The 26015-nt window shown below is 45.9% G+C and overlaps 1 protein-coding gene across 8 annotated transcripts in view; it reads left to right on the forward strand.

Moving 5' to 3' along the window:
• SUSD4 (sushi domain containing 4) overlaps positions 1-19279 on the forward strand; it is a 143249-nt gene extending 123970 nt beyond the window's left edge. For 5 of the 8 annotated variants that reach the window (XM_055107747.2, XM_055107742.2, XM_055107751.2 and 2 more), the window contains 4 exons: positions 10916-11114; positions 12582-12726; positions 16665-17047; positions 18074-19279. In XM_055107747.2, the coding sequence (XP_054963722.1) occupies positions 10916-11114; positions 12582-12726; positions 16665-17047; positions 18074-18102 (756 nt within the window). In that variant the 3' untranslated portion in view covers positions 18103-19279. Of the gene's footprint in view, positions 1-5213; positions 5405-10915; positions 11115-12581; positions 12727-16664; positions 17048-18073 lie in introns of those variants that run through there. The other 3 variants (XM_055107745.2, XM_003814892.5, XM_008967769.4) reach the window with 2 other exon arrangements.
• The last annotated feature ends 6736 nt before the right edge of the window (positions 19280-26015 follow it).

The raw sequence follows: 26015 nt of genomic DNA on the forward strand, positions 1-26015 counted from the left end.
ACAAATCCAGGAAGCTCGGAAAACCAGACAGGATACATGCAAAACAAACAGAAAACAAAAAAACTAAAACAACTGCAACCAGAAATATCATTTTCAAATTACAGAAAAATCAAAAATAAAAAAATTCTGAAAGAAGCCAAGGAAAAACACCTTACTTACAGAGGAACAAAGATAAGAATTATATCTGACTTCTTCTCAGAAACCATGCAAGCAAGAAAAGAGAGGAATGAAACATTTAAAGTGTTGAGAGAAAAAACCCCACCAACCTAGAATTCTGTACCCCACAAAAATTAACGTTCAGAAGCGAAGGAGAAAGGAAGATTTTCTTGGGCAAACAAAAATGTGGAAAGTTTGTTGCCAGTAGGCCTTGCAAGAAATGTTAAAAGAAGTTCTTTAGAGATAAAGAAAGTAATATAGGTCAGAAAGTTGGGTCTACATAAAGAAAGGAAGAACACTGAAGAAGGAATGAGTGAAGGTAAAATTAAAACTTTTATTTTTCTTATTTTTGATTGATCTAGTGGATAACAGTTTATTCAAAATAATAATATCAAAACAATAGTAATGTACTTGATCACATATACTTAGGTATATTACACACACACACACACACACAGACGCTTATATATAAGTGAGATGAATGACAGCAATGGTACAAGGGATGAAAAAGAGGAAAAATTAGTATCATTTTGTAATTATAAGGTACTCATACTACCTGTGAAGTGGCATTGTGATATTTGAAAGTGGACTTGGATTCATTGTAAATGTTAATTGCAAACTCTAAGGCAACCACTAAAATAAGTTAAAAAAGAAATATAGCTGATATGCTAAGACAGGAGAGAAAACGTAATCAGATAAAATGCTCAATTAAAACCAAAAAGAAATGCTGCAAGTGGATGAAAAAGTGGAAGATAACAATAGCAACAAAGAACAAAGGCACCAAACAAAAAACGATAACACATATGGTAGATAACTCAACTATATCAATAACCACTTTGAATGTCAGTGGTCTAAATGCACCGATTAAAAGACAGAGATGGTCAGAGTAGATTTTTGAAAATGATCCAACTATCTGTTTTTTACAAGAAACCCATTTGAAATGTGAAGACAAATTAATATAAAATAAAAGAAAGTATATGCAAAAAAATGTACCCTGCTAACAGTAATGAAAAGAAAGGAAGAGTAACAACTATATATTTATTCCAGACAGAACAGACTTTATAGCAAGGAAAGTTATCAATGATAAAGAAGAGCATTACATAGAAACAAAGGGGTCAATTCCCCAAGAATACCTAACAGTCCTTAATGTGTATGCATTTAACAGAACATCAAACTACATGAGGCAAAACCTGATAGAACTGCAGGGAGAAATAGATAAATCCACTATTATAGATAGAGATTAACACACCTTTATTAGAAATGGACATATCCAGCAGGCAGAAAATCAGTGAGGACATAACTGATTTCAACACCATCAATCATCAAACAATAATTGACATACATAGACTACTTCATTTAACAACAGCAGAAAACACATTCTTCTAAGTCCATATGGAACACTCACCAAAATAGTCCACATTCTGAGCATAAAACACACCTTAACAAATTTAAAAGAATGGAAATAATACAGTGTCTGCTTGTAAATCACAGTATAATTAAACAGAAATCAACACCAGAAAGATAATAGGAAAATCTCAAAATGCAGACAATGTACTTCTAAATAACATGAGTCAAAGAAGAAATCTCAGGAAAAATTTCAAAAATATGTTTAACTAAATGAAATGAAAACACAACTTATCAACATTTATGGGATGCAGTGAAAGCAGTGCCTAGACGAAAATTTCTAGCATTGAGTGCATCTGTTAGAAAAGAAGAAAGATCTAAAATCAGTAATCTAACTTTTCACCTTAGGAAACTAGTAAAAGAAGAGCAAATTAGATACAAAGTAAGCAGAAGAAAAGAAATAAGAATTAGAGCAGGAATCAATAAAATTGAAAATAGGAACTCAATAGAGACAATCAACAAAACTAAAAGCTGATTATTTGAAAAGATTAATAGAATCAATAAACCTCTAACCAGGCTAACTAAGCAAAAAGAGAAAGAACATAAATTGCTAATATCAGAAATGAAAGAGTGGACATCACTGCAGATCCATGGACATTAGGAGGATAATAAAGGAATGCTCTGAACAACTGTATGCTCACATATTTGATAACCTAGATGAAATGGAGCAAGTCCTTGAAAGACACAATCTGCCAAAACTCACACAAGAAGAAATAGACCATCTGAATAGGCCTATATCTATTTTAAAATTTGAATCAATAATTAATAAGTTTTCCAAACAGAAAGCACTAGGCCCAGATGTATTTGCTGGTGAATTCTACCAAACATATAAGGAAGACATTATACCAATTATCTATATCTCTTTTGGAGGATAGAAGCAGAAGGAATACTTCCTGACTCATTTTGTGAGGCCAGCATTACTCTAATACCAAAACCAGACAAAGACATTACAAGAAAAGAATACCGCAGATCAATATCTTTCATGAACATAGATGCAAAAATCCTCAACAGAATACTAGCAAATCCAATCCAATAAAGTGTTAAAAAATTATACACCATGACCAAGTGGAATTTATCCCAGATATGCAAGGCTGGTTCAGCATTTAAAAATCAATTAATGCAATTCATCACAACAACTGACTAAAAAAGAAAAATCATTTCAATATATGCAGAAAAGGCATTTGACAAAATCCCACACCAATTTACGATTTTAAAAAAACTCTCAGTAAACTGGAAATAAAGGGCAACATCCTCAACCGTATAAAGAATATCTACAAAAAAACTATAGCTAACATCATGCTTAATGAAGAGAAACTAGAAGTTTTCCCGTAAGATCAGGGACAAGGCAAGGATGTTCTTTCTCACCACTCCTTTTCAACATCATACTGGAAGTTCTAGTTAATGCAATAAGGCAAGAAAAGGAAATAAAAGATATATAGATTGGAAAGAAAGAAAACTATCTTTTTCACAGGGGACATGATCATCTATGTCAGAAATCTAAAATAATTGACCAAAAAACCCTCCTAGAACTAATAAGCAATTATAGCAAGGTTGCAGGATACAAGGTTAGTATACAAAGATCAATCACATTCCTATATACTAGCAATGAACAAGTGGAATTTGAAATTAAAAACACAATACCATTTACATTAGCTGCCCCTAAAATGGAATGCTTAGACACAAATCTAACAAAATATGTACAAGATCTATATGAGGAAATCTACAAAACTCTTATGAAAGAAATCAAAGAACTAAATAAATGGAGAGATAGTCCATATTCATGGATAGGAAGACTCAATATTGTCCAGATGTTCGTTCTTCCCAACTTGCTCTATAGATTCAATGTACTCTAAATCAAAATTCCAGCAAGTTATTTTTTGATATTATTAAACTAATTCTAAAGTTTATATGGGGAAGCAAAAAACTGAGAATAGCCAACACAATATTGAAGGAGAACAAAGTGGGAGGACTGACATTGCCTGACCTCAAGACTTATCATAATGCTACAGTAATCAAGACAGCATGGTATTAGTGAAATAATCGACAAATAGATCAATGGAACACAATAGAGAGCCCAGAAATAGACTTACGTAAATATAGTCAACTGATATTTGGCACAGGATCAAAGACAATATAATGGAACAAAGACAGACTTTTCAACAAATAATGCTGGAACTATTGGGCATCCACATACAAAAAAAAAAAAAAAGCTAGACACAGACCTTACACTCTTCCATAAAATTAACTCAAAATAGATCGTATACCTAAATGTAAAATGCAAAACTGTGAAACTCTTAGAGTATAACATGGGAGAAAATCCAGATGACCTGTGTATGGTGATGTCTTTTTAGATACACCAGTGGCATGATGCATGAAGGAAATAATTGATAAGTTGGACTTCATTAAAATTAACAACTTCTGTTCTGCAAAAGACAATGTTAACAGAATGAGAAGACAAGCCACACACTTGTAGAAAATATTTGCAAAAGGCACATCTGATAAAGGACTGTTATCCAAAATATTCAAAGAACTATTAAAAGTCTACAACAAGAACACGAACAACCTGATTTTAAAATGTTCCAAAGACCTTAACACCATCAAAGATATACAGATGGCAAACAAGCATATGAAAAGATGCTTCAAGTCATATGTCATCAGGAAATGCAAATTAAAACAAGAGAGATCACTACTTACCTATTAAAATGACCAAAATCTGGAACACTTACAAACCGAAATGCTGAAGAGGATGTGGAGCAACAGGAACTCTCATTTGTTGCTGGCAGGAATGCAAAGGGATATAACCACTTTGGAAGACAGTTTGATGGCTTCTTACAAAACTAAATATACTCTTACATGATCCAGCAATCCTTCTCCTTGGTATTTACCCAAAGAAACTGAAAACTTATGTCCACACCAAAACCTGCACACAAATGTTATAGCAGCTTTATTCATAATTGCCAAAACTTAGAAGCAACCAAGATGTCCTTCAGTAGGTGAATGGATAAATAAACTATGGTACATCCAGACAATGGAATATTATTTAACACTAAAAATAAATTAACCTTCAAACCATGAAAAGATATGAAGAAACTTCAAATGCATATTACTAAATGAAAGATACCAATCTCAAAGGGCTATATACTGTCTTATTCCAACTATATGACATTTTGGAAAAGGCAAAACTATGACGACAGCAAAACGATCAGTGATTGTTGGGGGTTTGGGGGTGGGTGGGGCAATGAACAGGCAGAGCACAGAGGATTTGGGGGGGCAATGAAACTACCCTGCATGATAACTTGAATGGTGGATACATGTCACTACACATTTATCCAAACCCATAGAATGTACAACACCAAGAGTGAGCCCTAATGTAAACTCGACTCTGAGTGATAATGATGTATCATTGTAGGTTCATCAGCAGTAACAAATGCACCACTCTGGTGGGGATGTGGATAATGGGGGAGGCTGTGCATGCGTGGGAGCAGGGAGTATACGGGAACTTCCTGTACCTTCTGCTCAATGTTGCTGTGAACCTAAAACTGCTCTTAAAAATAAAGTCTTTATTTTTTTAGAAAGAAAAGGGCTTTAGGTTTTTTTTTCAATCAAGAGAAATAGTCTTCTTATGTTTTCATATTTACACTTCTTTTTTTCAGGAGGAAGACCTGAACATCTTTTCCCTGTCCTTTATTTCCCACACATCAGGTTGGCAGCTGCTGTGCTTTATTTTTGCCCTGTGTTAAAGTCCTCTCCCACCCCAGCACCTACCTGTTCCTCAACTAGCACCACCACATCTCTGTTCTAAATGTTGTTCTCCTGCAATAAAGGACGTTTGAATTAAACATTCCATTTTTATCCTATACTGTATTTCACCATGATCTGCACACCTGTTAGTGCATCAAGAGAAGAACCAACTGGCATTGTTTTGAAGGTGTTAGAAACGTTGGCCTCTTTATTTTAGTGTGTATCTCAGAGGTGGGACTGGCAAAGCTCTATTTCACGTCACTAAGACATCCCTAAAATGGACACAAATCCTGGTGTGTGGTGTCCGTCGGGTGAAGCTATGAGGCTATGATAAAACTATTATCATGTCTCACCTTTTTTCCCCCACTGAAAAATGAGACCAGACACAGCATGAATATTGCAGCTCATTGCCAACAGGAGAGAAGTGGACAGGGAACCACCTCTGGTTTATTGTGAAAACTTTGACATTTCCATTCACTCAAATAGCAAATGTTTATCAAGAATCATGCTGGATGCTACAGGAGTTAGAAAAACTCTAGAGACACGGCCCCTGCTCTCAAAGAGTTTATGAATCTGTACAAGTATTAGGCATGTAAAATGCACAAAGTGCCCAGGAACTCCAAGATCACTGCCTGTGCACTCAGGGAAGGCTTCCCAAAGAGGCTGGTGTTTGTGTTGGAATTAAATCTGCATAGGAGGAAATAGCCAGAGGGAGGGTGAGGAAAGGACACTAAATTGAAAGGAGGCTGGACAATGAGGGAAGGCTTATTTGGGGAAATTGCAGTCTTATAGCAGCCCCATCCAGCCCAGCTCAGGCCATTCTTGGCCAACACAGGGAAGACTTCAGGTCCCATGCCTCAGCACCCCATCGTTTGGTCCCGCCTCCCCACATGTAGCCCACCTCTGGGAAGTTCCACAAGAGACTAAGTATGGTAAAAACTGGACTCTGCTGCCTTTTGGGTAGGTAGGAATTTTCCAGCTAGTCTGAAAAGAGCCATAACCCTCTGTCATGAAACAAGGAACAGAGACTTCACACCTCGGGGACAGGAATCATCCGTTTCTGGCTGAGTGTCAGCAGAGCCTTTCTTGGATTCTGCCTGTAACCACTGAATGTCCAGACTCCAAGCCTCACAAAAGCCCTGTTGCTAATAATGTCTAAAGTAAGAAACATTGAGAAAAATGGAGTTGCAGAAGGATCTTTGTTCATGCCACCCACAGGTTTTCCCTGGGTGTGTTTCCCTTAGAACTAGCAACTGACGGGATATGAGTCACAGGCTGAGCCTAAAGGAGTTCTAAGATAAGAACAGAAAAAAGTGCCATAGCCTGGTCCACTTTTACTCACCGGAATTTCTAGGAACACACAGGTTATTTCAAACGCCAACCATGTGGCCGTTGTTCACGGGGCTGTTTGCCATGTGTCTGAGGCCTCTGGGTGTGGGAGTGTGTCCATCCGTCTGTCTGTCTATCTGTCTGTGTGGAACTGTCTGTCTGTTAGGGAAGGTGTAGAGAGGAGACAGTAGCAGTACTCAGTCGAGCCTCATAGTGAGAGGCTGTGTTGGGTGAGAGGTGGAAGTCCCCTAAGCCATGGGTATTTTTATATTGGGATTTTTAAATAAGCCTCCCTAAGTTTATAATTAATAATACTTTTGTTGTTGTTTCCTTCCAAGTTAAAAGAAACGCTCCCACCCCCTACCCTCACCACACCACATGGGGTTTCCTTTACAGCAAAGCTAATGGTCTGCCAGATGCAATCATTACAAACACTACAAGGTGTGAAGATAAATGTTTCTACTTAAGGGGAAAATGCATCTCCATTACCAGCCGATTATGACAGTCTCAGAGTTAAAGCCTCTACAATGGATGGTTTTTATCTGGCCTCTGAGAAAATGTGGTGATGAGATGTGTTCACATTCTCTGAATGTTTGGGGCTTCCCTGGTGCAATCCCAGGTATCCTAATTGCATAAGGAGCCTGGTAGTTCCCCAGTACGGGAAGGGCAGCATGGGAACCCCAGCAAGTTTGGACACCAGTGATACTAATAGCTATTATTTATTAAGTGCCTACTGTGTCCCTGACCTTTGTGTTATGCGGTTTTCATACATCTTCAAATCCTCTCAACAACTGGAGGAGTTGGGAATTGTTTCACTCATTAGACAGATGGGAAAGCTAAGACCCCGAGAAGTCAGACAAGCTGCCTAACACCCTGAAGCTCATCAGTGGTAGAGCTGAGGTTTGAACACAAATTTGGGTAACTCCGCAGCCCACGGCCCTATATGCCACTCCGTGCTGCCTGCCTTTGCTCATTAAATGATTGATTAAATGGTTGAACTGTATGGTACAGAAATTCTTGAGCACACCATGGGACCATTTGCCTCGGGGTGAATGCAGTGATTTGAACAGTCGTTCATCTTTCAGGCCCAGTGAGAAAAAAATGCTGCTGATAACAAACTTGCGTACATTTATGTGGGCTCTTTCATGACATTTTCTGTGCTTTGAAAAGAGTTTTGGTAATTTTCTAATCCTACAGTGGCCCTCAGGGGCTTGTTTAGAGAGCCTTTGAGGAGAAGTGCCTTCCTGCTCTGTGTACCTCTTTTTCTCTTTCATAAAAATGTTAGATATTTAAGGTGTACAACATGATGTTTTGAGATACATTTACACAGTGAAATGGTTATTACAGTCAAGTAAGTTAACATAATCCATTTCCTAAAATCTACTCTTTTAGTGAATTTCCAGTGTATAATACAGTATTATTAACTGGAGTCTGGATACTATACATCAGAGCTCTGGACTTCATCCTATGGAACTGCACCCTTTTACCCTTTGACCTACATCTTCTGATTCCCTCTACCTCCCCGACCCTGGTAACCACTATTCTGCTCCCTGATTTTATGTATTCAACTTTTTTAGATTTCACATATAAGTGAAATCATGCAGTATCTGTCTTTCTGTGCCTGGTTTATTTCACTTAGCAGAATGTCCTCCACGTTTCTCCATTGTGTCCTAAATGGCAGGATTTCCTTCTTTTTTAAGGCTGAATAATATTCTGTGGTGTATATTGCCTATATTTTCTTTATCCATTCCTCTGTCAATGGACACTTGCCATGCCCTTGACCACAGAAAGGGGCTCCTGTCCCAGAGAAGATGCCGGCCTCCTGAGCGTACAACAGCGCTGGGGAATGCTCCAGCAGTGCAGGGAAGGGGGCCCCCAGGCAGTCCCGGGGCCACTGGAGACCCCATCCTTGTGGGAAGAACCAGGAATTGAGGAGAGGAGAAGCAGCACGGAGGAGGGCCTCCAAGGAGAGAAGAGCCCTTACGGCCACATCCCTGGATCTCCCAGGACCAGTTCAACAACGTGGCCAGTGCCTTTTTCTCTCTCCCTCTTCCTCATCAGCTGTTCTTCCCTTTGCTTCCTTCTGCTTTATTTCCTGGAGATGCTCCCAGAGCACCCTGGTGGTAGCAAACTTGAAAAGAGCCCCTGTTTGTGGAAATGCAAGGGGTTGTGTGACTGCATTTGCCAGCCCAGGAGAGACCCTGAGGCAGAGCAGCAGAAAGCTCCTGGGCCTCAGAGTCAGAGCTCAAAGCCTGTCTCTGCCAGTGTCCACCTGTGGGATGCTCACAGCAGCCACCTGACAGCCACCATTTACTGAGCACACCCTGGGCCTGCCAGCCTCAGATCTGCCCTGGACCCTCCCTGGACTGCACCAGGTCAAGACAGGCTGTCCGCCGCAGACCCTGTTTCCAAGACCCCCTTGACACCTGGCTCCCCACTGGCTTTGTCCAGAGGGAGCCTGGAGGGTGGGCAGGTGGAGAACCAGGCTACTTCTCCCTCACTGTTCCTGCCCTGGGGACATCTCCAGCGGGGTCTGAGTTTCCCCGGGCTCCAGTTCCCGCGGGATAGACCTCCATGGTTCCACCTTCCACTAGGGACCCCAGCAACAAGACCCCTTCATCCCACCAGCCCAGGAGCGGTAGTGGCTTCCTGCTCTCACTAATCTTGGGGTGTTCCTGCTGGCTTCTCCACTTTGCCATCACCTCGTTAAATTCCATCTCTTTAGATACTCAAGTCCTGGTTTTCCCTGAATAATCACAGTTTGTCAGCTCTGAACTAAGCCCTCACCATCATTTCTTGAGATAGCCCTCAGAGACTCTTGTACAGCTGAGGACCCTGAAGCTCAAAGATGCACAGGGATTGGTTTAGGGTCACTCGGCTGGTGAGTAGTTCAGCCGGAATTCAGACCTAGGCCTGTCTAGAGCATACCTGGGCTTCTACTCACTCCTCTAGTTGCTTCTGTGAGTTTCTGTTTCCCCTTCTCTGAAAGAACCAACAAGATCTACACTACAGTGTTGTTTGAAGGACTAGAGAGTGCCTGTAGTGTGCCTCCAACCCTGCTTCACACGCATCAGGACACCTCCGGCAGGGTGGCCTGCTCTGCAGGGAGGGCCATCTTGTTTTCCAAGTGGCACCCACTGCTGCCAGTGAGCAGTTTCAGTGGCCAGTGTGGAGAGGGCACCTCTTCTGGCCTGTATGGTGGGCAGTGCCTGTTCTGCACTGGCCAGGGTGTTTGGTTACCCCAAGGAAGGAAATCAAAAGTTAACTCTTTTTCGTTTTGTTTTTTTTTTTGGTCAGAGTTCTTACTGGTTTCTGTGAGTGTGGGTTTGAAGTTGGCACTGATAGAATCTGTGGTTTGACTGTTTCTTGAAGAATGTTTAAGCAGCAGCACTGTTTATTTCTGAGTCCTCATCCAAGAATGAGCTCCTTGTGGCATAAAAAGCACCGAACTCCCACTGAAGCCGTCTTTGTGGTGACAGAGATGGAACCATCCTTACCTCGCAACCTAGAATGCAGTACCAAGACACTAAAGACACTAAAAACAACTTTTTCTTCCCCTAACATGATGGAATATTCGAGTCAGAACCCTAAGGCGTCCTCCTAGGGTAGAATAAGCTTCCATTTGACAGAGGAGAAAAATCAAGGCTCAAAGAGGTTAAGGGATCTGCTTAAGGTCACACAGTGTGGTGTTGGTGGCAGAACCAAGCCTCATGCCCAAGGCACCTAACTCTGGTTGCCCTGGAGGCTGTGCCCTGGCTCTGCAAGCAGAGCTAGAAGAACTGCTCCATGTTCGTCATTGGCGAAGCCTCAGCAGAGCTGTAGGGGATCAGGTTAGGGACACTGCCCTGTGATTTTAATAGACCAAAATTACTACTGTGGTCACAGAAACAGGCTTGGGATAACTATGCCTTTCAGTAAAGATTTTGTACAGAAATATGTTAATTTTATTTACTAGGTTGTCTGGCACATAATAGCATGCATTATTAATACAGTAGCTTAATACTCTCTATTAAATAGGCATACTCTTTGCATTGTAAAACGAAACTCTCTTTTACGATGTACTTCACAAAGCCATGTCACAACGGCACGTGCTCAGAATATTACAGCAGGCTTCCATTCCGACTTCCATGAAATACTAAAAAAGAGACCATCTCTAATGCAACTCAGTAGCCTGGTGATTAATCCATAAGCACATTTTTAACTGAGTTCTCCTAGGCCATTCTTCATCTTAGGGGCTTCAGACAAAGGTGAGCTTGTGGTTCTGAAACTTTTATTCTCCCCTACTGCCCAAGTCTGTCCACTACCTCCAATGGTGAGTCACGGAGATTTCGTCTGCCACCCGCGGCCTTGTGAGCGCTACAACCACGGAACTGTGGTGGAGTTTTACTGCGATCCTGGCTACAGCCTCACCAGCGACTACAAGTATATCACCTGCCAGTATGGAGAGTGGTTTCCTTCTTATCAAGTCTACTGCATCAAATCAGGTAAGACTGAAGGCCTCACCCTTGGAGGAGATGGACCCTCCTTGGACCATCTGCACATAGTGGGTGGTGGTTATGTACCAAGCTGTATCTCTCCTCCCACACCCAGTGTCAGGAACAGGATATCGAAACATATCATTGCGGGTCGATGGGGCTGCTGTTGGGCTCTGTGCCAGATGCTTGTAGGTCCTGTTCAGAGAGTCAAGAGTATTAACTGTCTGCTGGAGGTCCTTCCATGGATGCTAGGGGCCTAGGGACCCCATTCAGAGGGTCAGGAGTATTAACCTGTCCATTCCCAGGTGAAAAAGCTGACCCTCTAAACAGGGTCCACAGGGTCCCTAGGCCCCTAGCATCCATGGAAAGACCTCCAGCCTCCGCACTCTTTTTTCTCCCAGCCTTGTCCTTTTCCACTGGTAAGGACACAGGCCTGTGGGTGTGACCAGAATTAGATGCATTGCCCTGGACCCAAGCAACGCATAACTTTACCTTTCTCTTCCACTCAAGGACACATACCAGAATACAGATGATACTGTGGGTAACACCTGCTCTCACTTGTAAAACTATAGGCCATTTGCAAGCTTCAGGGCTTCATAGTTAAAAGCAAATGACTTAATTGCAAACCACCTTCCCCACTGGCCTCAGTGCACCTGGGTAGTGACCACAGGATAGAGACTGGGGCACCAGCACACACCCACTGTCTCCTTCCCACTCTCCCCAGCCCTTTCCAGGCTGGGGATGCTGCCCTGAGCAGTGCTGATGACTGCATGCCTTTCCCCTGGACACAAGGAAGCGCTTGTTAATGCCAGGTCTCTGGAGGCGCACACATGATCCTGTGAGCCAGCAGGGGAAGAAGTGCAAAGAGAGTGTCTAAGAGGGTGGTCATGACAAGGCAGAGAGACATTTAAGAGACAGGGTGGCCTGTGCCCAAAGGATAAGTCTCTTCTGGAAAGGTCTGCTCTTGCTGCCCCTGATCTGGCAGGCAGTTGATGGCCAGAGGTGGTAGGGCATGAGAGCTGTGGAACAGGGGTCCCCTTTACCCTCTGTTTCTTGCTTTACCCAACCCCACAGCATATCCCAGAACATTCACAAAGGGCCCAGCTTCCCACTCCCCCACCCCTTGGTCCATTTCGGAGCAACTTCTCCCGGCAAGAGAGATGCCCACCTCTGTTCTCAAGAGGCAGATGCATTATTTAAGCCTGTGCCAGGCCTGCGCCTGGGACTGGAATGTGAGCATGCAGGTCTGCAACCTGGCAGAGCCCATGCTGGAGACAGGTTTTTAGTGTTGGGTGGATCCTGATGCAATTTACATGAGCTACAGGGGCACATGGTATCTCTGCCGAGCCCTGGGGGTCAGAGGCACCTTGCACGCATCTCTTGTGCCAGATGAATCCAGCAAATGAGCCCACGGGGAACCTCGGCACCTCTCATGGTCTGGGAGCCTCACGTACAGCTTTGTTCTCCCTCACGCAGAGCAAACATGGCCCAGCACCCATGAGACCCTCCTGACCACGTGGAAGATTGTGGCATTCACGGCAACCAGTGTGCTGCTGGTGCTGCTGCTCGTCATCCTGGCCAGGATGTTCCAGACCAAGTTCAAGGCCCACTTTCCCCCCAGGTCAGTTTCATGTCTTGGCAGCTGTGGCTCAAGGTCTGACTCAATGCAGCTACCCTTAGCAGCAGAGAGAGAATGTGATGAGTGAAAAGTTGAAGCTCTAAAGGGAAACAGGGGAGAGCAAAAACAATGTTCTGGGATGTTTTGAGCACAAAGCTGGAGACAGACCTCATTTTCCTCTTTCTTTCTTTCCTACCTCTCCCTCCTTCCTGCAGTAAACCATTCGCAGGTGGGCATCATGGGGGGCTAGCGATGGGATCACAGAGTTAGGGCTGCAGGCTGTGGACTGCTCCACCCAGAGGCACCATTCCCACTGTGGTCCCCCTGCATGTGGCCCTGGAGTGAGGCACCACACAGCTCAGTCTATAGGGAGGGTAAGATGCGCACACAGCTGACTGGGACACAGGTCAGAGGTGTGTGAACAAAAGTGTTATGCATTGAGAAGCCTCAGGAAGGAGAAAAGACTTTTCTGATTCCAGGAGGAATCAGGAAAGGGCTAGTGAGAGTCTACCATGAAGTCTTATCTGAACCTCTGGAGTGGGACATGTGGAAGGCGCTTCTGCATCCTTCTCAGCTGCGCCAATCAGCTCGGGTTGGTATCTTCAGCCTCAAGTCATCACCACCAAAGAGGACTGCACCAGCACCCTTAGGAACAAAGAAGAGCCACCCAGCACTACTGCTGGCAAATCATTGTTCCTGGAGGGAGAAGTAGTTTAGAAAGCAAAAGGATAAGTTTATGAACATTGAGAAGAAGAGGTGAGGACAGCAAAACACCGCAGAACACTAGCCAGGGGCCACTGGTACAAGCTGTCTTTTCCTTGTCTTCTGTGGCCATGTCAGAGTCTTCTCATTTCAGAACCTAATGCTTCAGAAAAGAGCATTTGTTTTTTGCCCACAGGGACAGCCTAGTCCCCAGAGTCATATGTACCTGAAAAAGGGACTATTGCTCATTGAGGAGGAGGCTCCTGGAATTAACCACTTCTCTCTTCCCTTCAGGAAAATGCAGTGTGTCTCTCACACCTCCCAGCTGTGAGAGGAGTGAAGGAAATGGGCAGAACTGCTGGAGACAGCACCTGCCCGCCTTTGCCCTTAACCTCACACCCCACAGGGCGGCCTCCCTCACTTAGCAATTCTCCCCTGCCTGGCAGCAGGGACCCGCTATGGTCACAACCTGATAGGTGCATCCCTCTTTCCCCAGCCACAAATGTGTGCTAGATGTGGGTGTCACCTGCATCCCTCCCCAGGCCCAGAGGTGTGTCAGTGTCATCCTGGTGCCATAGCAAGCTCTTGCTAAGATGCTGAAACCTTCCTTCCTCTCCAACCTGCCATCCACTCTCTGTCTTCCACATTATTATATATTCTTCAAGGGACCATGTTCTATCATTGAGCAATTACAGTATCTCAAGAAGGCCTAAGGATTACAAAGAGAAAGCCAACCCACAAGGCTGTGATTGATAGTGCGTTCAAGTACTTTAAAAGAGCCCACAGAGCTATTTTTCTACATATTCTTGGAAGAAAAGTTTCCAGGATATCCACTAAATATTAAGATGTTTTTAAAATGTTCTTGAAACCCTTTCACTTGATGTTCTTCAGCCCTTGAGTCTTTCATTTTATATTATTCTTGAGTTGTTTTGGGAAGGTTGGCTTCAAATACATGACATGAATCCAAATGCATGACAAGAATCTCAAGGGCAAACCAAGAATGGACTTTTTTTCTCCAGGTTCCACAAGAGTAGAGCCTGCAGGGATGTTGACGAGGGGTGTATGGGAGCTGAGTGGCATGGCGGGGACACGTGGAGGGGAAGCTGCCAGATCTTGGGAGCTGTATCCTGGGTGTGGACTGTTAGGGTGAGAAATGGAGAAGAGAGGCATCTGCTCACCCTGGCCTAGACAACATGGAGGTGCCAGGGATGGTGAGGAGGCAGGGAGTCCTGAGTGAGAAGAGGAGGCCAGCACAAGACAGTGAAGTGGCCGGAGAGGAAGGGAGCGTCATTGTCAAGGAAGCAGTAACTACTGGTGGCTGTGGAGGGAGAGCAGTCTGGCTCGGAGCAAGCTCCTCCTTTCCTCCTGCCTCTTGTCTTCTGCCCCCTGAAGAGCATGGTCTTGGTGGTCTCCCGCCCTCTCTGGGCAGTCTTTAAGAGCTGCGGGACAAGGAGTCCACCACCATAATCTCCAAGCCTTTGCAAGATGTTTCAAAAAGTCAGTGGACTTGAGCATTAGAGAGACACACAGCCTGTGCTTCCCCTCCACCCCCAGACGTTTCATCTTCTTGGGTTTAGAGCCCCTGCCGCCAGCACTCAGAGATTCAGGGTCTGCCCACCCGGCTGGGTCTTCTCTTCCTCATGTTTTACCTTTGGCCTCCTCCCTCAGCACCAGTTCCCAGCAGAGACAATAAGAAACCAAGTTCCGGCCGGGCACAGTGGCTCACGTCTGTAATCCCAGCACTCTAGGAGTCTGAGGCAGGTGGATCACCTGAGGTCAGGAGTTCAAGACCAGCCTGGCCAACATGGTGAAACCTTGTCTCTCCTAAAAATACAAAAATTAGCTGGGGGTGGTGGCGCATGCCTGTAATCCCAGCTACTCGGGAGGCTGAGGCAGGAGAATCGCATGAGCCTGGGAGGCGGAGGTTTCAGTGAGCCAAGATCGTGCCACTGTACTCCAGCCTGAGTGACAGAGTGAGACTCTATCTCAAAAAAAAAAAAAAAAAAGAAGGAAGAAACCAAGTTCTACTGGCTACTTATTAGCCACCCTGGGTTCCTCTTGAGGCCAGGAGCAGAGTATGGGGGTCACACGGAGCCCAGGCTGTGATGTCAGACGCCCCGGGCTCCAATCAGGCAGTGTTGAATGTGCAGAGTGCTGAGAAGCAAAGGGAGCAGGCCAGGAACTGTGTGCGCGCCCACGTGAGGGAGCCCTGCAGACATGCAGACTCACTTTGCCGCCGCTCCTGGAGCCCTCACACCAGCAACCCGGGCCTTGCTTAGAAGAGTGGCGGGGGGTCAGGAGGTGGCGGTGAGCCTGCGCAGCTTGAACGGGGTAGTGACATAGTGCCCACAGCTTTCCTTTTTTTCCTTCTTTCCTTTTTCTTTTTCTTTTTTTTAATCTAGACTAAAATGTAGTGATTTTTATACTGAATGCAGAAAACAACAAAGAAACATGATGAGCATAGGGCCAGCTAGTCCCTCTGGGCACTGAGGGTCCACAGTTACTGTTTTTTGTTTGTTTGTTTGTTTTTTTATGAGACAACATCTCGCTCTGTTACCCAGGCTGGAGTGCAGTGGTGCGATCATGGCTCACTGCAGCCTCAAACTCCTGGGCTCCAGGGATCCTCCTGCCTCAGCCTCCTGAATAGCTGGGGCTACAGGCACGTGCCACCACATGTGGCTAACATTTTTATTTTTTGTATAGGCAGGGTTTCACTATGTTGCCCAGGCTGGTCTCAAATTCCTGGGCTCAAGCAAAACCTCCCAAAGTGCTGGGATTGCAGGTGTGAGCCACCACACCTGACCTATTTTCTATACTTTTAACAGTGCTATCCCACTTTCAGTCCCATCCTACAGGACACTTCAGAGGTGCACTGGGCTGCTCTGTTAGAAAGGGTTATGTTGTCCCCTGCTCCATGAGCTTATGGCCAGAAGGCCAAAGCCCACAGGTCAAAGGAGCAAGGGAAAAAGCATGAGGAGATAGTAAGGCCCAGAGGCAGGAGGACACGAGAGAGTGACAAAAAGAAAACCTCCTCTCTCCGGAGCATGGGCAGCCGGGATGGCAGCATCATCTTCCAGAGGAGTCCCTGAAAGGAGGCTGGTTCTTCCATATTATCCTCCATACGGGACTCTGCTGCCCATCGTGGGTCCTGAGGACCCCGAGTGCAGGAGGGAGTGTGGGTGGCCTCATCCCCAGAGTGGCATGGCTCTCACATGTTGGCACTTCTTTCCTTTACACAGGGGGCCTCCCCGGAGTTCCAGCAGTGACCCTGACTTTGTGGTGGTAGACGGCGTGCCCGTCATGCTCCCGTCCTATGACGAGGCTGTGAGTGGCGGCTTGAGTGCCTTAGGCCCCGGGTACATGGCCTCTGTGGGCCAGGGCTGCCCCTTACCCGTGGATGACCAGAGCCCCCCAGCATACCCCGGCTCAGGGGACACGGACACAGGCCCAGGGGAGTCAGAAACCTGTGACAGCGTCTCAGGCTCTTCTGAGCTGCTCCAAAGTCTGTATTCACCTCCCAGGTGCCAAGAGAGCACCCACCTTGCTTCGGACAACCCTGACACAATTGCCAGCACGGCAGAGGAGGTGGCATCCACCAGCCCAGGCATCGACATTGCAGATGGTAAGTGCTTGCCCCAGGGCCCAAGCCACACCTGCAAACACCTCCGCACCAGCATCTTCAAGCCAGCTCCTTTCTACGCACGCTCCACCCCCCAGCACAGTCGAATCAATCTGTTTACCTCTCACTCAGCTTAAATTGCTTCATGCTCTCTCTCCATGTAGAGGCCTTGGGCAAGGCCAATTATTGTAGGGAATGATCATCATCTTGCAAGTAATGAGCCCATTAATGGAAATTTCAAGAGGCACCAAAAGGCACTGAGCCATCCAGAGTAGAAAGGCAGCAGTGGCCGGTGCTTCATTTTTGTAGTGTCTGTATGATCTGGAATGTTTTTCTTCTTTATTCCTTAATTAGATAGGACTCCTGGAAGTGGGGCTTAGGGACAGGATGGCACATACATGCCAGGAAGAAGGATCCAGAGGCACGCACTAGGGCCCAGCAGTGTGTTCTAGCCCCAGAGTTCTGTGTACATAGAAGTTATTTTTACCAGATGTGAAGTAAAAGATGCATGTGTACCTGTCACAAGGAAGGGTAGATTCATGGTAAAATAAGGAAAATGTGTCAGATTGATTAGGTCTCTGTTTCCTACAGAAGGGGAGCCCCAGTGCCACTTTGCAAATGAGAGCACTAATTTGGCTTATATTGAGAGTAAATGGCAGTAATGACGTGGAAACAGAGGTCTCCTGGGCCACCACAGTGTTCCTTTTCTGTAAACCACGCTGCCTTTCTGTACTTGAATTTGCAACTTTCTGGCTTGTGTGACCATTAAGGCCTATGGTTAAGATCTAACATTTTATTTTTTATGAACTGGAAATAAGATCATAATTGTTTCCTGGCAAAAAACAATTATTACAGAAAGATGTTGTATGGGAGGTTGATTTATTTGGTTATTAACTGGTATGTGGAACTTAACATTTTCTTCTCCTCACTGATTTGAGAAACTGTAGATATTTTAATGAGGCATATAATTCCAGATCGTCATGGTGTTTTCTGGTTATGTTAAGCTAATAACCGTCTCTTCTTTTACAGAGATTCCTCTAATGGAAGAAGATCCCTAATATGGGTCAAGATCCAGATGACTCTCCTGCTCCTTTGGGGAAAGGACCTTGTATCTTGGAGTGAGGTCACAGAAGGATAGAGCCTGGGGGCAAAATGTCTAACTTGTCTACATGGGGACCGCAGTTCACATTATGCATCTCAGGCTCCACAGTGAGGCTGACAAACTGCAATGGCAGTGGTTTTAAATGAGATTTGAGGATTCGCCAAGACCCATGGGGAACCGGGGCAGCAGGGAAGCCCTCGCGTGGTCTTGGATGGAGGTGTTAAATGTGTATCGTGCTGTGGAACATGGGACAATTCCACGCACATCCCACCGAATCATCATGCATCCCATTGACTGGCAAGTACTCCCCGCCCCCTCTGAAAGCATGTCACATCATGTAAATTTGCTCCTAACATCTGCTTCAAACTGTCTCTGGACTCCAAATTTGGATGGGTCAGCCTCTGCAGAAAGTTTGTGTTGAGATGCTGGAAGAACAGCAGAGCCTCCTGCACCCTCAGCAAGGGACCAGCTCCCAAAGGAAAGGTCCTTGTGTGACATTTGGAGAATCTTCCTTCATCCAGACAACTCTACTCGAAGCAAGACTAAAGCAGGATGTGGCAGTTGCAGTGAGAAAGGAAAGGAAAGATGGGCAGACTCTGCTTTCTGGAAATTTCTTCACAAAGTAGAGCTCATGAACTCTGTGCTGTCTTCTGGTAACATATCATCAGTGTTTGTATTCATGGTGTGGCACATGGATCCATGGCATTGGGTAAATCTGGTGGTTTTTACACATGGTCAGAATGTGTTCAAATACATCTCATGATGGAGACAGTAACCAAGGTAATGTTTTGTTTCAGCATTTTAAAAAGACTCCACTTAACATTTATCTCAGAATCATGAGCCTGTCTCTAGTTGACAATTGTCATTGTTCCCCCAGCCCCAAATTGAACCATACATTTATTTTCCAAAACAGAAATTGTTTCTGTAAACATATCCGGCCTTCAAAAAAAGTGTGAGGTTGGATTTTTCCCCCTTTTATTTGTCCTAAGATTCCACGAGGCTGGCCTCCCAGCCCAGATAGCTCAGCCACCTCACCTGCCTATCATTCCTGCATTCCTACTTTGAGGGTCTCATCGTGCCCACTGGGTGTTGTTCCTAAGAAACTGATTGATTAAAAAATTTCCCAAAGTGTCCTGAAGTGTCTCTTCAAATACATGTTGATCTGTGGAGTTGATTCCTTTCCTTCTCTTGGTTTCAGACAAATGTAAACAAAACTCTGATCCTTAAAATTGCTATGCTGATAGAGTGGTGAGGGCTGGAAGCTTGATCAAGTCCTGTTTCTTCTTGACACAGACTGATTAAAAATTAAAAGAAAATGACAGTTTGAAGCGTGACTTTAATAGTGCAGTAGAGTCGGGTGGGCAGGAGTGGGGTGGTGACAGTGATCATGGATGATGGGATTCAATGTAAGATTAAGAACAAGAGATGGAAGGAGATAACAGCAGTGTGTGTTATCACCTTCTAAATGGAGGTTGTCTCAGAGACCACTGGGCAAGTGCCTCATTTTCTACTAGGCAGTTCAGAAGAGGCATGAGGGGCTATCTCTGATATTCTCCCCTACAAAGTAGACAGCAGCAACATCAAGCTGCCTGACTGGCAGACCAAGTACAGGGTTGCCTCTCCAGCCCGCAGCACTTGGGAAGACAGGTAGCACAGTGTCTTAGTCCACTTGTGTTGCTATAAAGAATATCTGAGGCTGGGTAATGCATAAAGAAAAAAGGTGTATCTGGCTCACAGCTCTGCAGGCTGTACAGGAAGCATGGCACCAGCATCTGCTTCTGATGAGGGCTTTAGGGTGTTTCCACTCATTGCAGAAAGGGAAAAGAGAGCCGGCATGTACAGAGATCACATGGCAGGAGGAGGCAAGGGAAAGGGGAGGGGGCCAGGCTTTTTTTAACAGCCAGCTCTTGTGGGAACTAATAGAGCAAGAATTCACTCATTACTGAAGGCCGGCACCAAGCCATTCATGAGGGATCCTTCCCATGACCCAAACACCTCCCATTAGGCCTCACCTTCAACACTGGGGATCACATTTCAACATGAGATTTGGAGGGATCAAAGAAACCAAACTGTAGCATTCTACCCCCTAGGCTTCCAAATCTCATGTGATTTTCTCAATGCAAAATACAGTCATTCATCCCCCAAGTCTTAACTTGTTCCAGCATCAACTCAAAAGTCCATCATCTCATCTGAGACTCAGGGGAACTTCCTTATAGCTGTGAGCCTGTAAAATCAAAATCAGGTTATTTACTTCTAAGATACAATAGTGGAACAGACATTGGGTAAACATCGCCATTCCAAAAGGGAGAAATCAGCCAAAACAAAGGGGTAAGAGGACTCACAGAAGTTCAAAACCCAGCAAGGCAGACACTAAATCTTAAAGGTCCAAAATAATCTCCTTTGACTCCATGTCCAGCATCCTAGGTGAGGGGTGAGCTTTCAAGGCTTCAGGTAGCACTGCCCCCATGGCTTTGCTGGGCACAGTCCATGTGGCCATTCTTGCAGACTGGAGTCTAGTGCCTGCAGCTTTTCCAGGCTGAGGTTGCATGCTGCTGGTGGCTCTATAATTCTGAGGTATCCATGGCAGCCTCATTCCACAGCTCCACTAGGCACTGCTCTAGCAGAGTCTCTCTGCAGGGGTTCTGCCCCTGAGGGAGGTTCCTTCCTGGGCACCCAGGCTTTCCAACACCCTCTGAAAGCTAGGAAGAAGGTGCCAAGCCTCCACCCCTCTTGCATTCTGTGCAGCTGTAGATTTAGCACCACATGGAGCTGCCAAGGCTTACTGCTTCTGTCTCTGTAGTAGAACCAAGCAGTACCAGGGACCCTTTGAGCCCTGGCTAGAGCTAGAGTGCAGAGATGCAGGGAGCAGCAACCCAAGGTGGTGGTGAAGAGCAGCAACATCAGGGCCCTGTCCCTTGAAACCATTCTGTCCCCTTAAGCCCCTGGGCCTATGATGGGAGGGGCAGCCTTGAAGATTTCTGAATGCATTTGTGGCCTTTTTCCCATTGTTTTGACTATTAGCACCCAGCTCCCTTTCTCCTTGCTAATCACTCTAGCCTTGGGTTCTTTTCCTGAAAATGCTCTTTCCTTTTCTACCACAGCCAAGCTGCAAACTTTCTAAGTTTTAATGCTCTGCTTCTCATTTAACTACAAATTTCAACTTTAGGTCATTCCTTTGCTCTCATACCTGAGCATAAGCTGTTAAAAGCAGCGATGTCACTTCTTGAATGCTTTGCTGCTTAGAAATTTCTTCTGCCAGATACCCTAGGTTGTCACTCTTTTTTTTTTCTTTTTTTTTCCCCCTAGACAGAGTCTTGCTCTATTGCCCAGGCTCACTGTGTGATCTTGGCCCACTGTAACCTCCACCTCCTGGATTCAAGTGATTCTCAGTGATTCTCAGCCTCCCAAGTAGCTGGGATCACAGGTGCACGTGCCACCATGCCTGGCTAATTTTTGTATTTTTAGTAGAGACGGGGTTTCACCATGTGAACCAGGCTGGTCTGGAACTTCTGACCTCATGATCCGCCCGCCTCAGCCTCCCAAAATGCTGGGATTACAGATGTGAGCCACCGCGCCCAGCCAGGTCGTCACTCTTAAATTCAGCCTTCCACAAAGCCCTAGGGCATGGACACAAGGCAGCCAAGTTGTTTGCCAATTTATGACAATGCTGGCCTTTGCTCCAGTTCCCAATAAGTTCCTCATTTCCATCTGAAACCTTGTGTATGGCCTTTACTGTCTATATTTCTAACAGCATTTTGGTCACAAAAACTTAACCAATCCTTAAGAAATTTCAAACTTTCTCATATCTTTTTCTCTTCTTCTGAGCCCTCTAAATTCTTCCAGCCTTCAACCATTACTGGGTGAAGTTCCAAAGCTGCTTCTACATTTTCAGGTATCTTTATAGCAATGCCCTACTCCTCGGCACCGATTTTCTATCTTTGTCCATTTGCGTTTCTTATAAAGAAATATCTGAGGCTGCGTAATTTATAAAGAAAAGAGGTTTATTTGGCTCAAGGTTCTGTAGGCCATATAGGAATAATGGCACTGGCATCTGCATCTGGTGAGGGCCTCAGGCTGCTTCCACCCATGGCAGAAGGCGAAGGGGAGCCTGCATGTGCAGAGATTACATGGCGAGAGGAGGCAAGAGAGAGGGAGGGAGGTGCCAGGTTATTTTTAACAACCAGCTCTTGGCCAGGCACAGTGGCTCATGCCTGTGACCCCAACACTTTGGAAGGCCAAGACCAACAGATCAGCAGAGATCAGGAGTTTGAGACCAGCCTGACCAACATGGAGAAACCCCATCTCTACTAAAAATACAAAATTAGTAGGGCATGGTGATGCATGCCTATAATCCCAGCTACTCAGGAGGCTGAGGCAGGAGAATTACTTGAACCTGGGAGGTAGAGGTTGCGGTGAGCTGAGATTGTGCCATTGCATTCCAGCCTGGGCAACAAGAGCAAAACTCCTTCTAAAAAAAAATTTTTTTTAAACCCAGCTCTCATGGGAACTAACAGAGCAAGAACTCACTCATTGCAAGACTGGCAGCAGGCCATTTATGAGGGATCCATCCTGTGACCCAAACACCTCCCATTAGGCCCCATTTCCAACACTGGGGATCACATTTCAACATGAGACTCAGAGGGGACCAACATCCAAACTACAGCACACAGGTACCACATACATCAAGGTATTAGTGTCAGCATTGTCCTAAGAACAGAGGCTGATAGGAAGCCAAGGCCTGCTTACTTGCAGCATCAAACAGTGTCTAATCAAGTCACAGGGCCCCTCCCCTAGATCCATCTACTTTGGGGCCACATCAGAGTCTCACCTGCAAATATTGTTTACATGATTGTTTTTTCCCATTATAGTGCACTTACATGGCAGGAAAAAAATCCTCGCCATATTCCAAGCATGTCATGATCCCAATTTCCTTTTATTTTAAAAATCCCCAGAGGCCTCCTGGATATGACTGAACAGAGCCAGCCTCTCTCACAGTGCTCGGGAATGAGGAGATTTGGAACAGGTGGGGCTGTATTGTGTCTTGTGCCTTATCAGTGTGCTGTGAGAGAACCATGCCCAGCACGGTGCTCTCTACTTTGGGAGAGGGCAAGAAGGCTGCCCCTCAGCAGTGCATTCAAGAGGGTGCAGTGGTGAAGCCAAGCGTGTGCCATCAAGTCAGCCTGAGAGATTCAGCTAAGTGTTGGATCCAAGGAACTGCAGAGCAGCAGTTTTCTGGCTGACTTGCTCCCCATGATAAGCACAGCAGAAGTCACAGGCACCTTCACACTCCACTTCCATGTAGCTTTTTTTAATTGCAAGGTTGTGATTTGCCTGTTTGGAACATTTAGAGCCTTTCCCACCTAATTACACCCTGCCCAGCAGCTGGCGCACAGACAAAGCTGCCTCTCCTGTCCCTGCAGAAGTGTTTGCCCCTGGCCACACAGCAGGCCTAGGACTGTCAAATGCAAAGGCTGGTGGGCTGCAGCCCTGCCAGCTCCAGATGCCTCTCCCACTTCTTTGTTCTCTCTCTCTGTGCCCAGCAGGCAGACCCCATTCCTCTCCCCTAATATGGTCCTAATCTCTAGGAATTCCTGCAGAGGCAGTGCAAAATCATGAGAGAGCGTGGGCTTTAGAACGGGTTCATTGCCTGGCTTCAAAACTTACCTCTACCACCAGCTGGCTGTGTATCTCAATGTCTTCATGTAGAAATTAGAGAAGGTTTACCTCTGCTTTCCTCACTGGGCTGTGGCAAAGATGACAGCTAATGTAAGTCAAGCACCCAGTGCAAAGTGGGCATTTGATAAATGACAGCCGCTGCCCCCTGTGAGAGGGCGGGAGGGTTTATGTGGGTGATGAACTCCATGTGCATACCCGTCACCCGTAACCTGCCTTGGTTCTTTCCCCCTCGAATGTGTTTGCAGGTGAAGCTTATTTGGATCTGCCCGAAGCAGACAGACTGACACGTGCTACCCCCATTCCTCTGGGATCCTCTTCCCGGAGCCCATCTCTGGCTTCTATGTGCTGAGTTTGCCATGCAAAGGGAAGTTTTCACTCCTTGGCCCAAGGGGCATTTGACCTCCTTCCAAGCACAGCCCTTCTCTGCATGCTACAGAAGGTTTTGCTCAGGGAGGGGAGGACAACCTCAGAAATCCCCTCAAGGACTCTGAAGGACTCAGATTGTTTCCACAGGCAACCCTGTAGATTAACACTAACCTGCTTCCTTAATTTTATCGTCTATTTGGATTTAAAGCATAAAAGTTAATGCCCATACATTTCCAAGGCAATAAAGGGGAAAGGTCTGCTCTGCCTGCTAGACCACAGTAAAGATGACTGGTCTAGCAGGCAGAGCAGAGCCCCGGAGAGCAGCAGTCACTTGTCAGGGAGGGCAAACACTGAACATGGTGGTGTTGAAAGCATAAAACTTAATGCAGAGTGTGTGTGCGTCAACCAGCCGTGTTCAACTGCCATAGCAGGCATTGTACCATCTCCATACAGGGATAAAAACCAGTCATGCCTTGTTTTAAATGGCCAAGGAAGTAGTCTAGCTACTTGAATAGGAGCCATGAACCTGCCTTACTTAGAGCCTCATCCCATCCACATGTTCAGAGCCATTGCAGTTGCCCCTGGTGCCTTGGTCCACTGGTTCTCCAGGGCCATGGGGAAAAGGAACCTAAACACCAGCAGATGCATGGAGAGGTGGGGGAAGGGGATGAGAGGGAGCCTGAGGGAACTGAGACTAATACTTTCTGCTTGTAGCCTGTAAGAAATATTTGTAGACCCTGTTTCAGTCAATAAATATTTATGAAGCACCTCCTCTGCGCCAGGCTCTGTCGGTGCTCTCTGGCCCAGTGGGAAATAAGGGCTGGTAGGCAGACAGCTACAATGGAGGGACTACAGGACATTTGACCTAGGCCTGGACTCTCGGGGAAGGCTGTCCTGGAAATGGCAGCCCCGCTGGTAGCAGGCAGAGTGGGAGATGAACTGGGGGTGGAAGAGCACACATCCCATCCCGGAGACAAAGGACACCTGGGTGGGTAGGAAAAGTAGGGGTCTTCAGTGCTTCCAGGGCCTGGGGGTTGGGGATGGAGAGGAGGCTGGGTGGGGGCGGGGAGGTGGGTAGAAGGGGAGAGAGATGGGACTGGAGAGATGAGAAGGACAGCCTGTCAAGGCCTGAGATACCATGGTAGGGGAGGTAAGTGGTTCCTCTCAGAATGAGAAGCCGTTAAAAGGCTCAAGGCAGAGGAGTTACTTGGGTGAGATGGGAGAAGTGCTCAGGCTTGAGAGCTGTTTTGCAGGCCCATTCAATTTTGCAAAGCATGAGCCTAGGAGTCAGGGACAGCCCAGCCTAGTGTGGGACTGCCACTGGTCTCTGGGGGATCCCTCCAGGCCCTGTTTCCTCAGCTATAGAGTGAGAAGATGGAAGAGATGGTCTCAAAGGTCTCCTAGCTCTGGCAGAGTGGAAATTCTCTTTGCTTGCTTAAAAAATTTTTTTAATCCAGAGTCAAACATCACCCAGCTCCACTCCTGCCAGCTCTCTTAGCAACTGCTCACTCCTTCTCCTCCACCCCTCAGCAACTGCCTGACACTCATCCCAGCTCCTTCTCCCAGCTCAGGAGCAGCCCCATCCCAATGCCCCCTTAGGACGGGGGCCACACTCTAGAAACTCTGAAGCTGCCCTCACCCTCTAATCAGGACAAGAGACACCAGTTACAGCCATTCTGGCCTCCTGTGGATGTGCTCGGGACCCCAATCCATTTGGCCCTTGGCCAGAAGGAGCAGATGCTAAGGCTACCCCTCCCAGAGTCCACTTGAGTATAATGACTTGAAGCAGCTCTCTTCAATCTCTTAGATTGATTTAGCCCACACATT

Source organism: Pan paniscus, chromosome 1, assembly GCF_029289425.2.
Source record: "Pan paniscus chromosome 1, NHGRI_mPanPan1-v2.0_pri, whole genome shotgun sequence".
NCBI classification, from domain to species: Eukaryota; Metazoa; Chordata; class Mammalia; order Primates; family Hominidae; genus Pan; species Pan paniscus.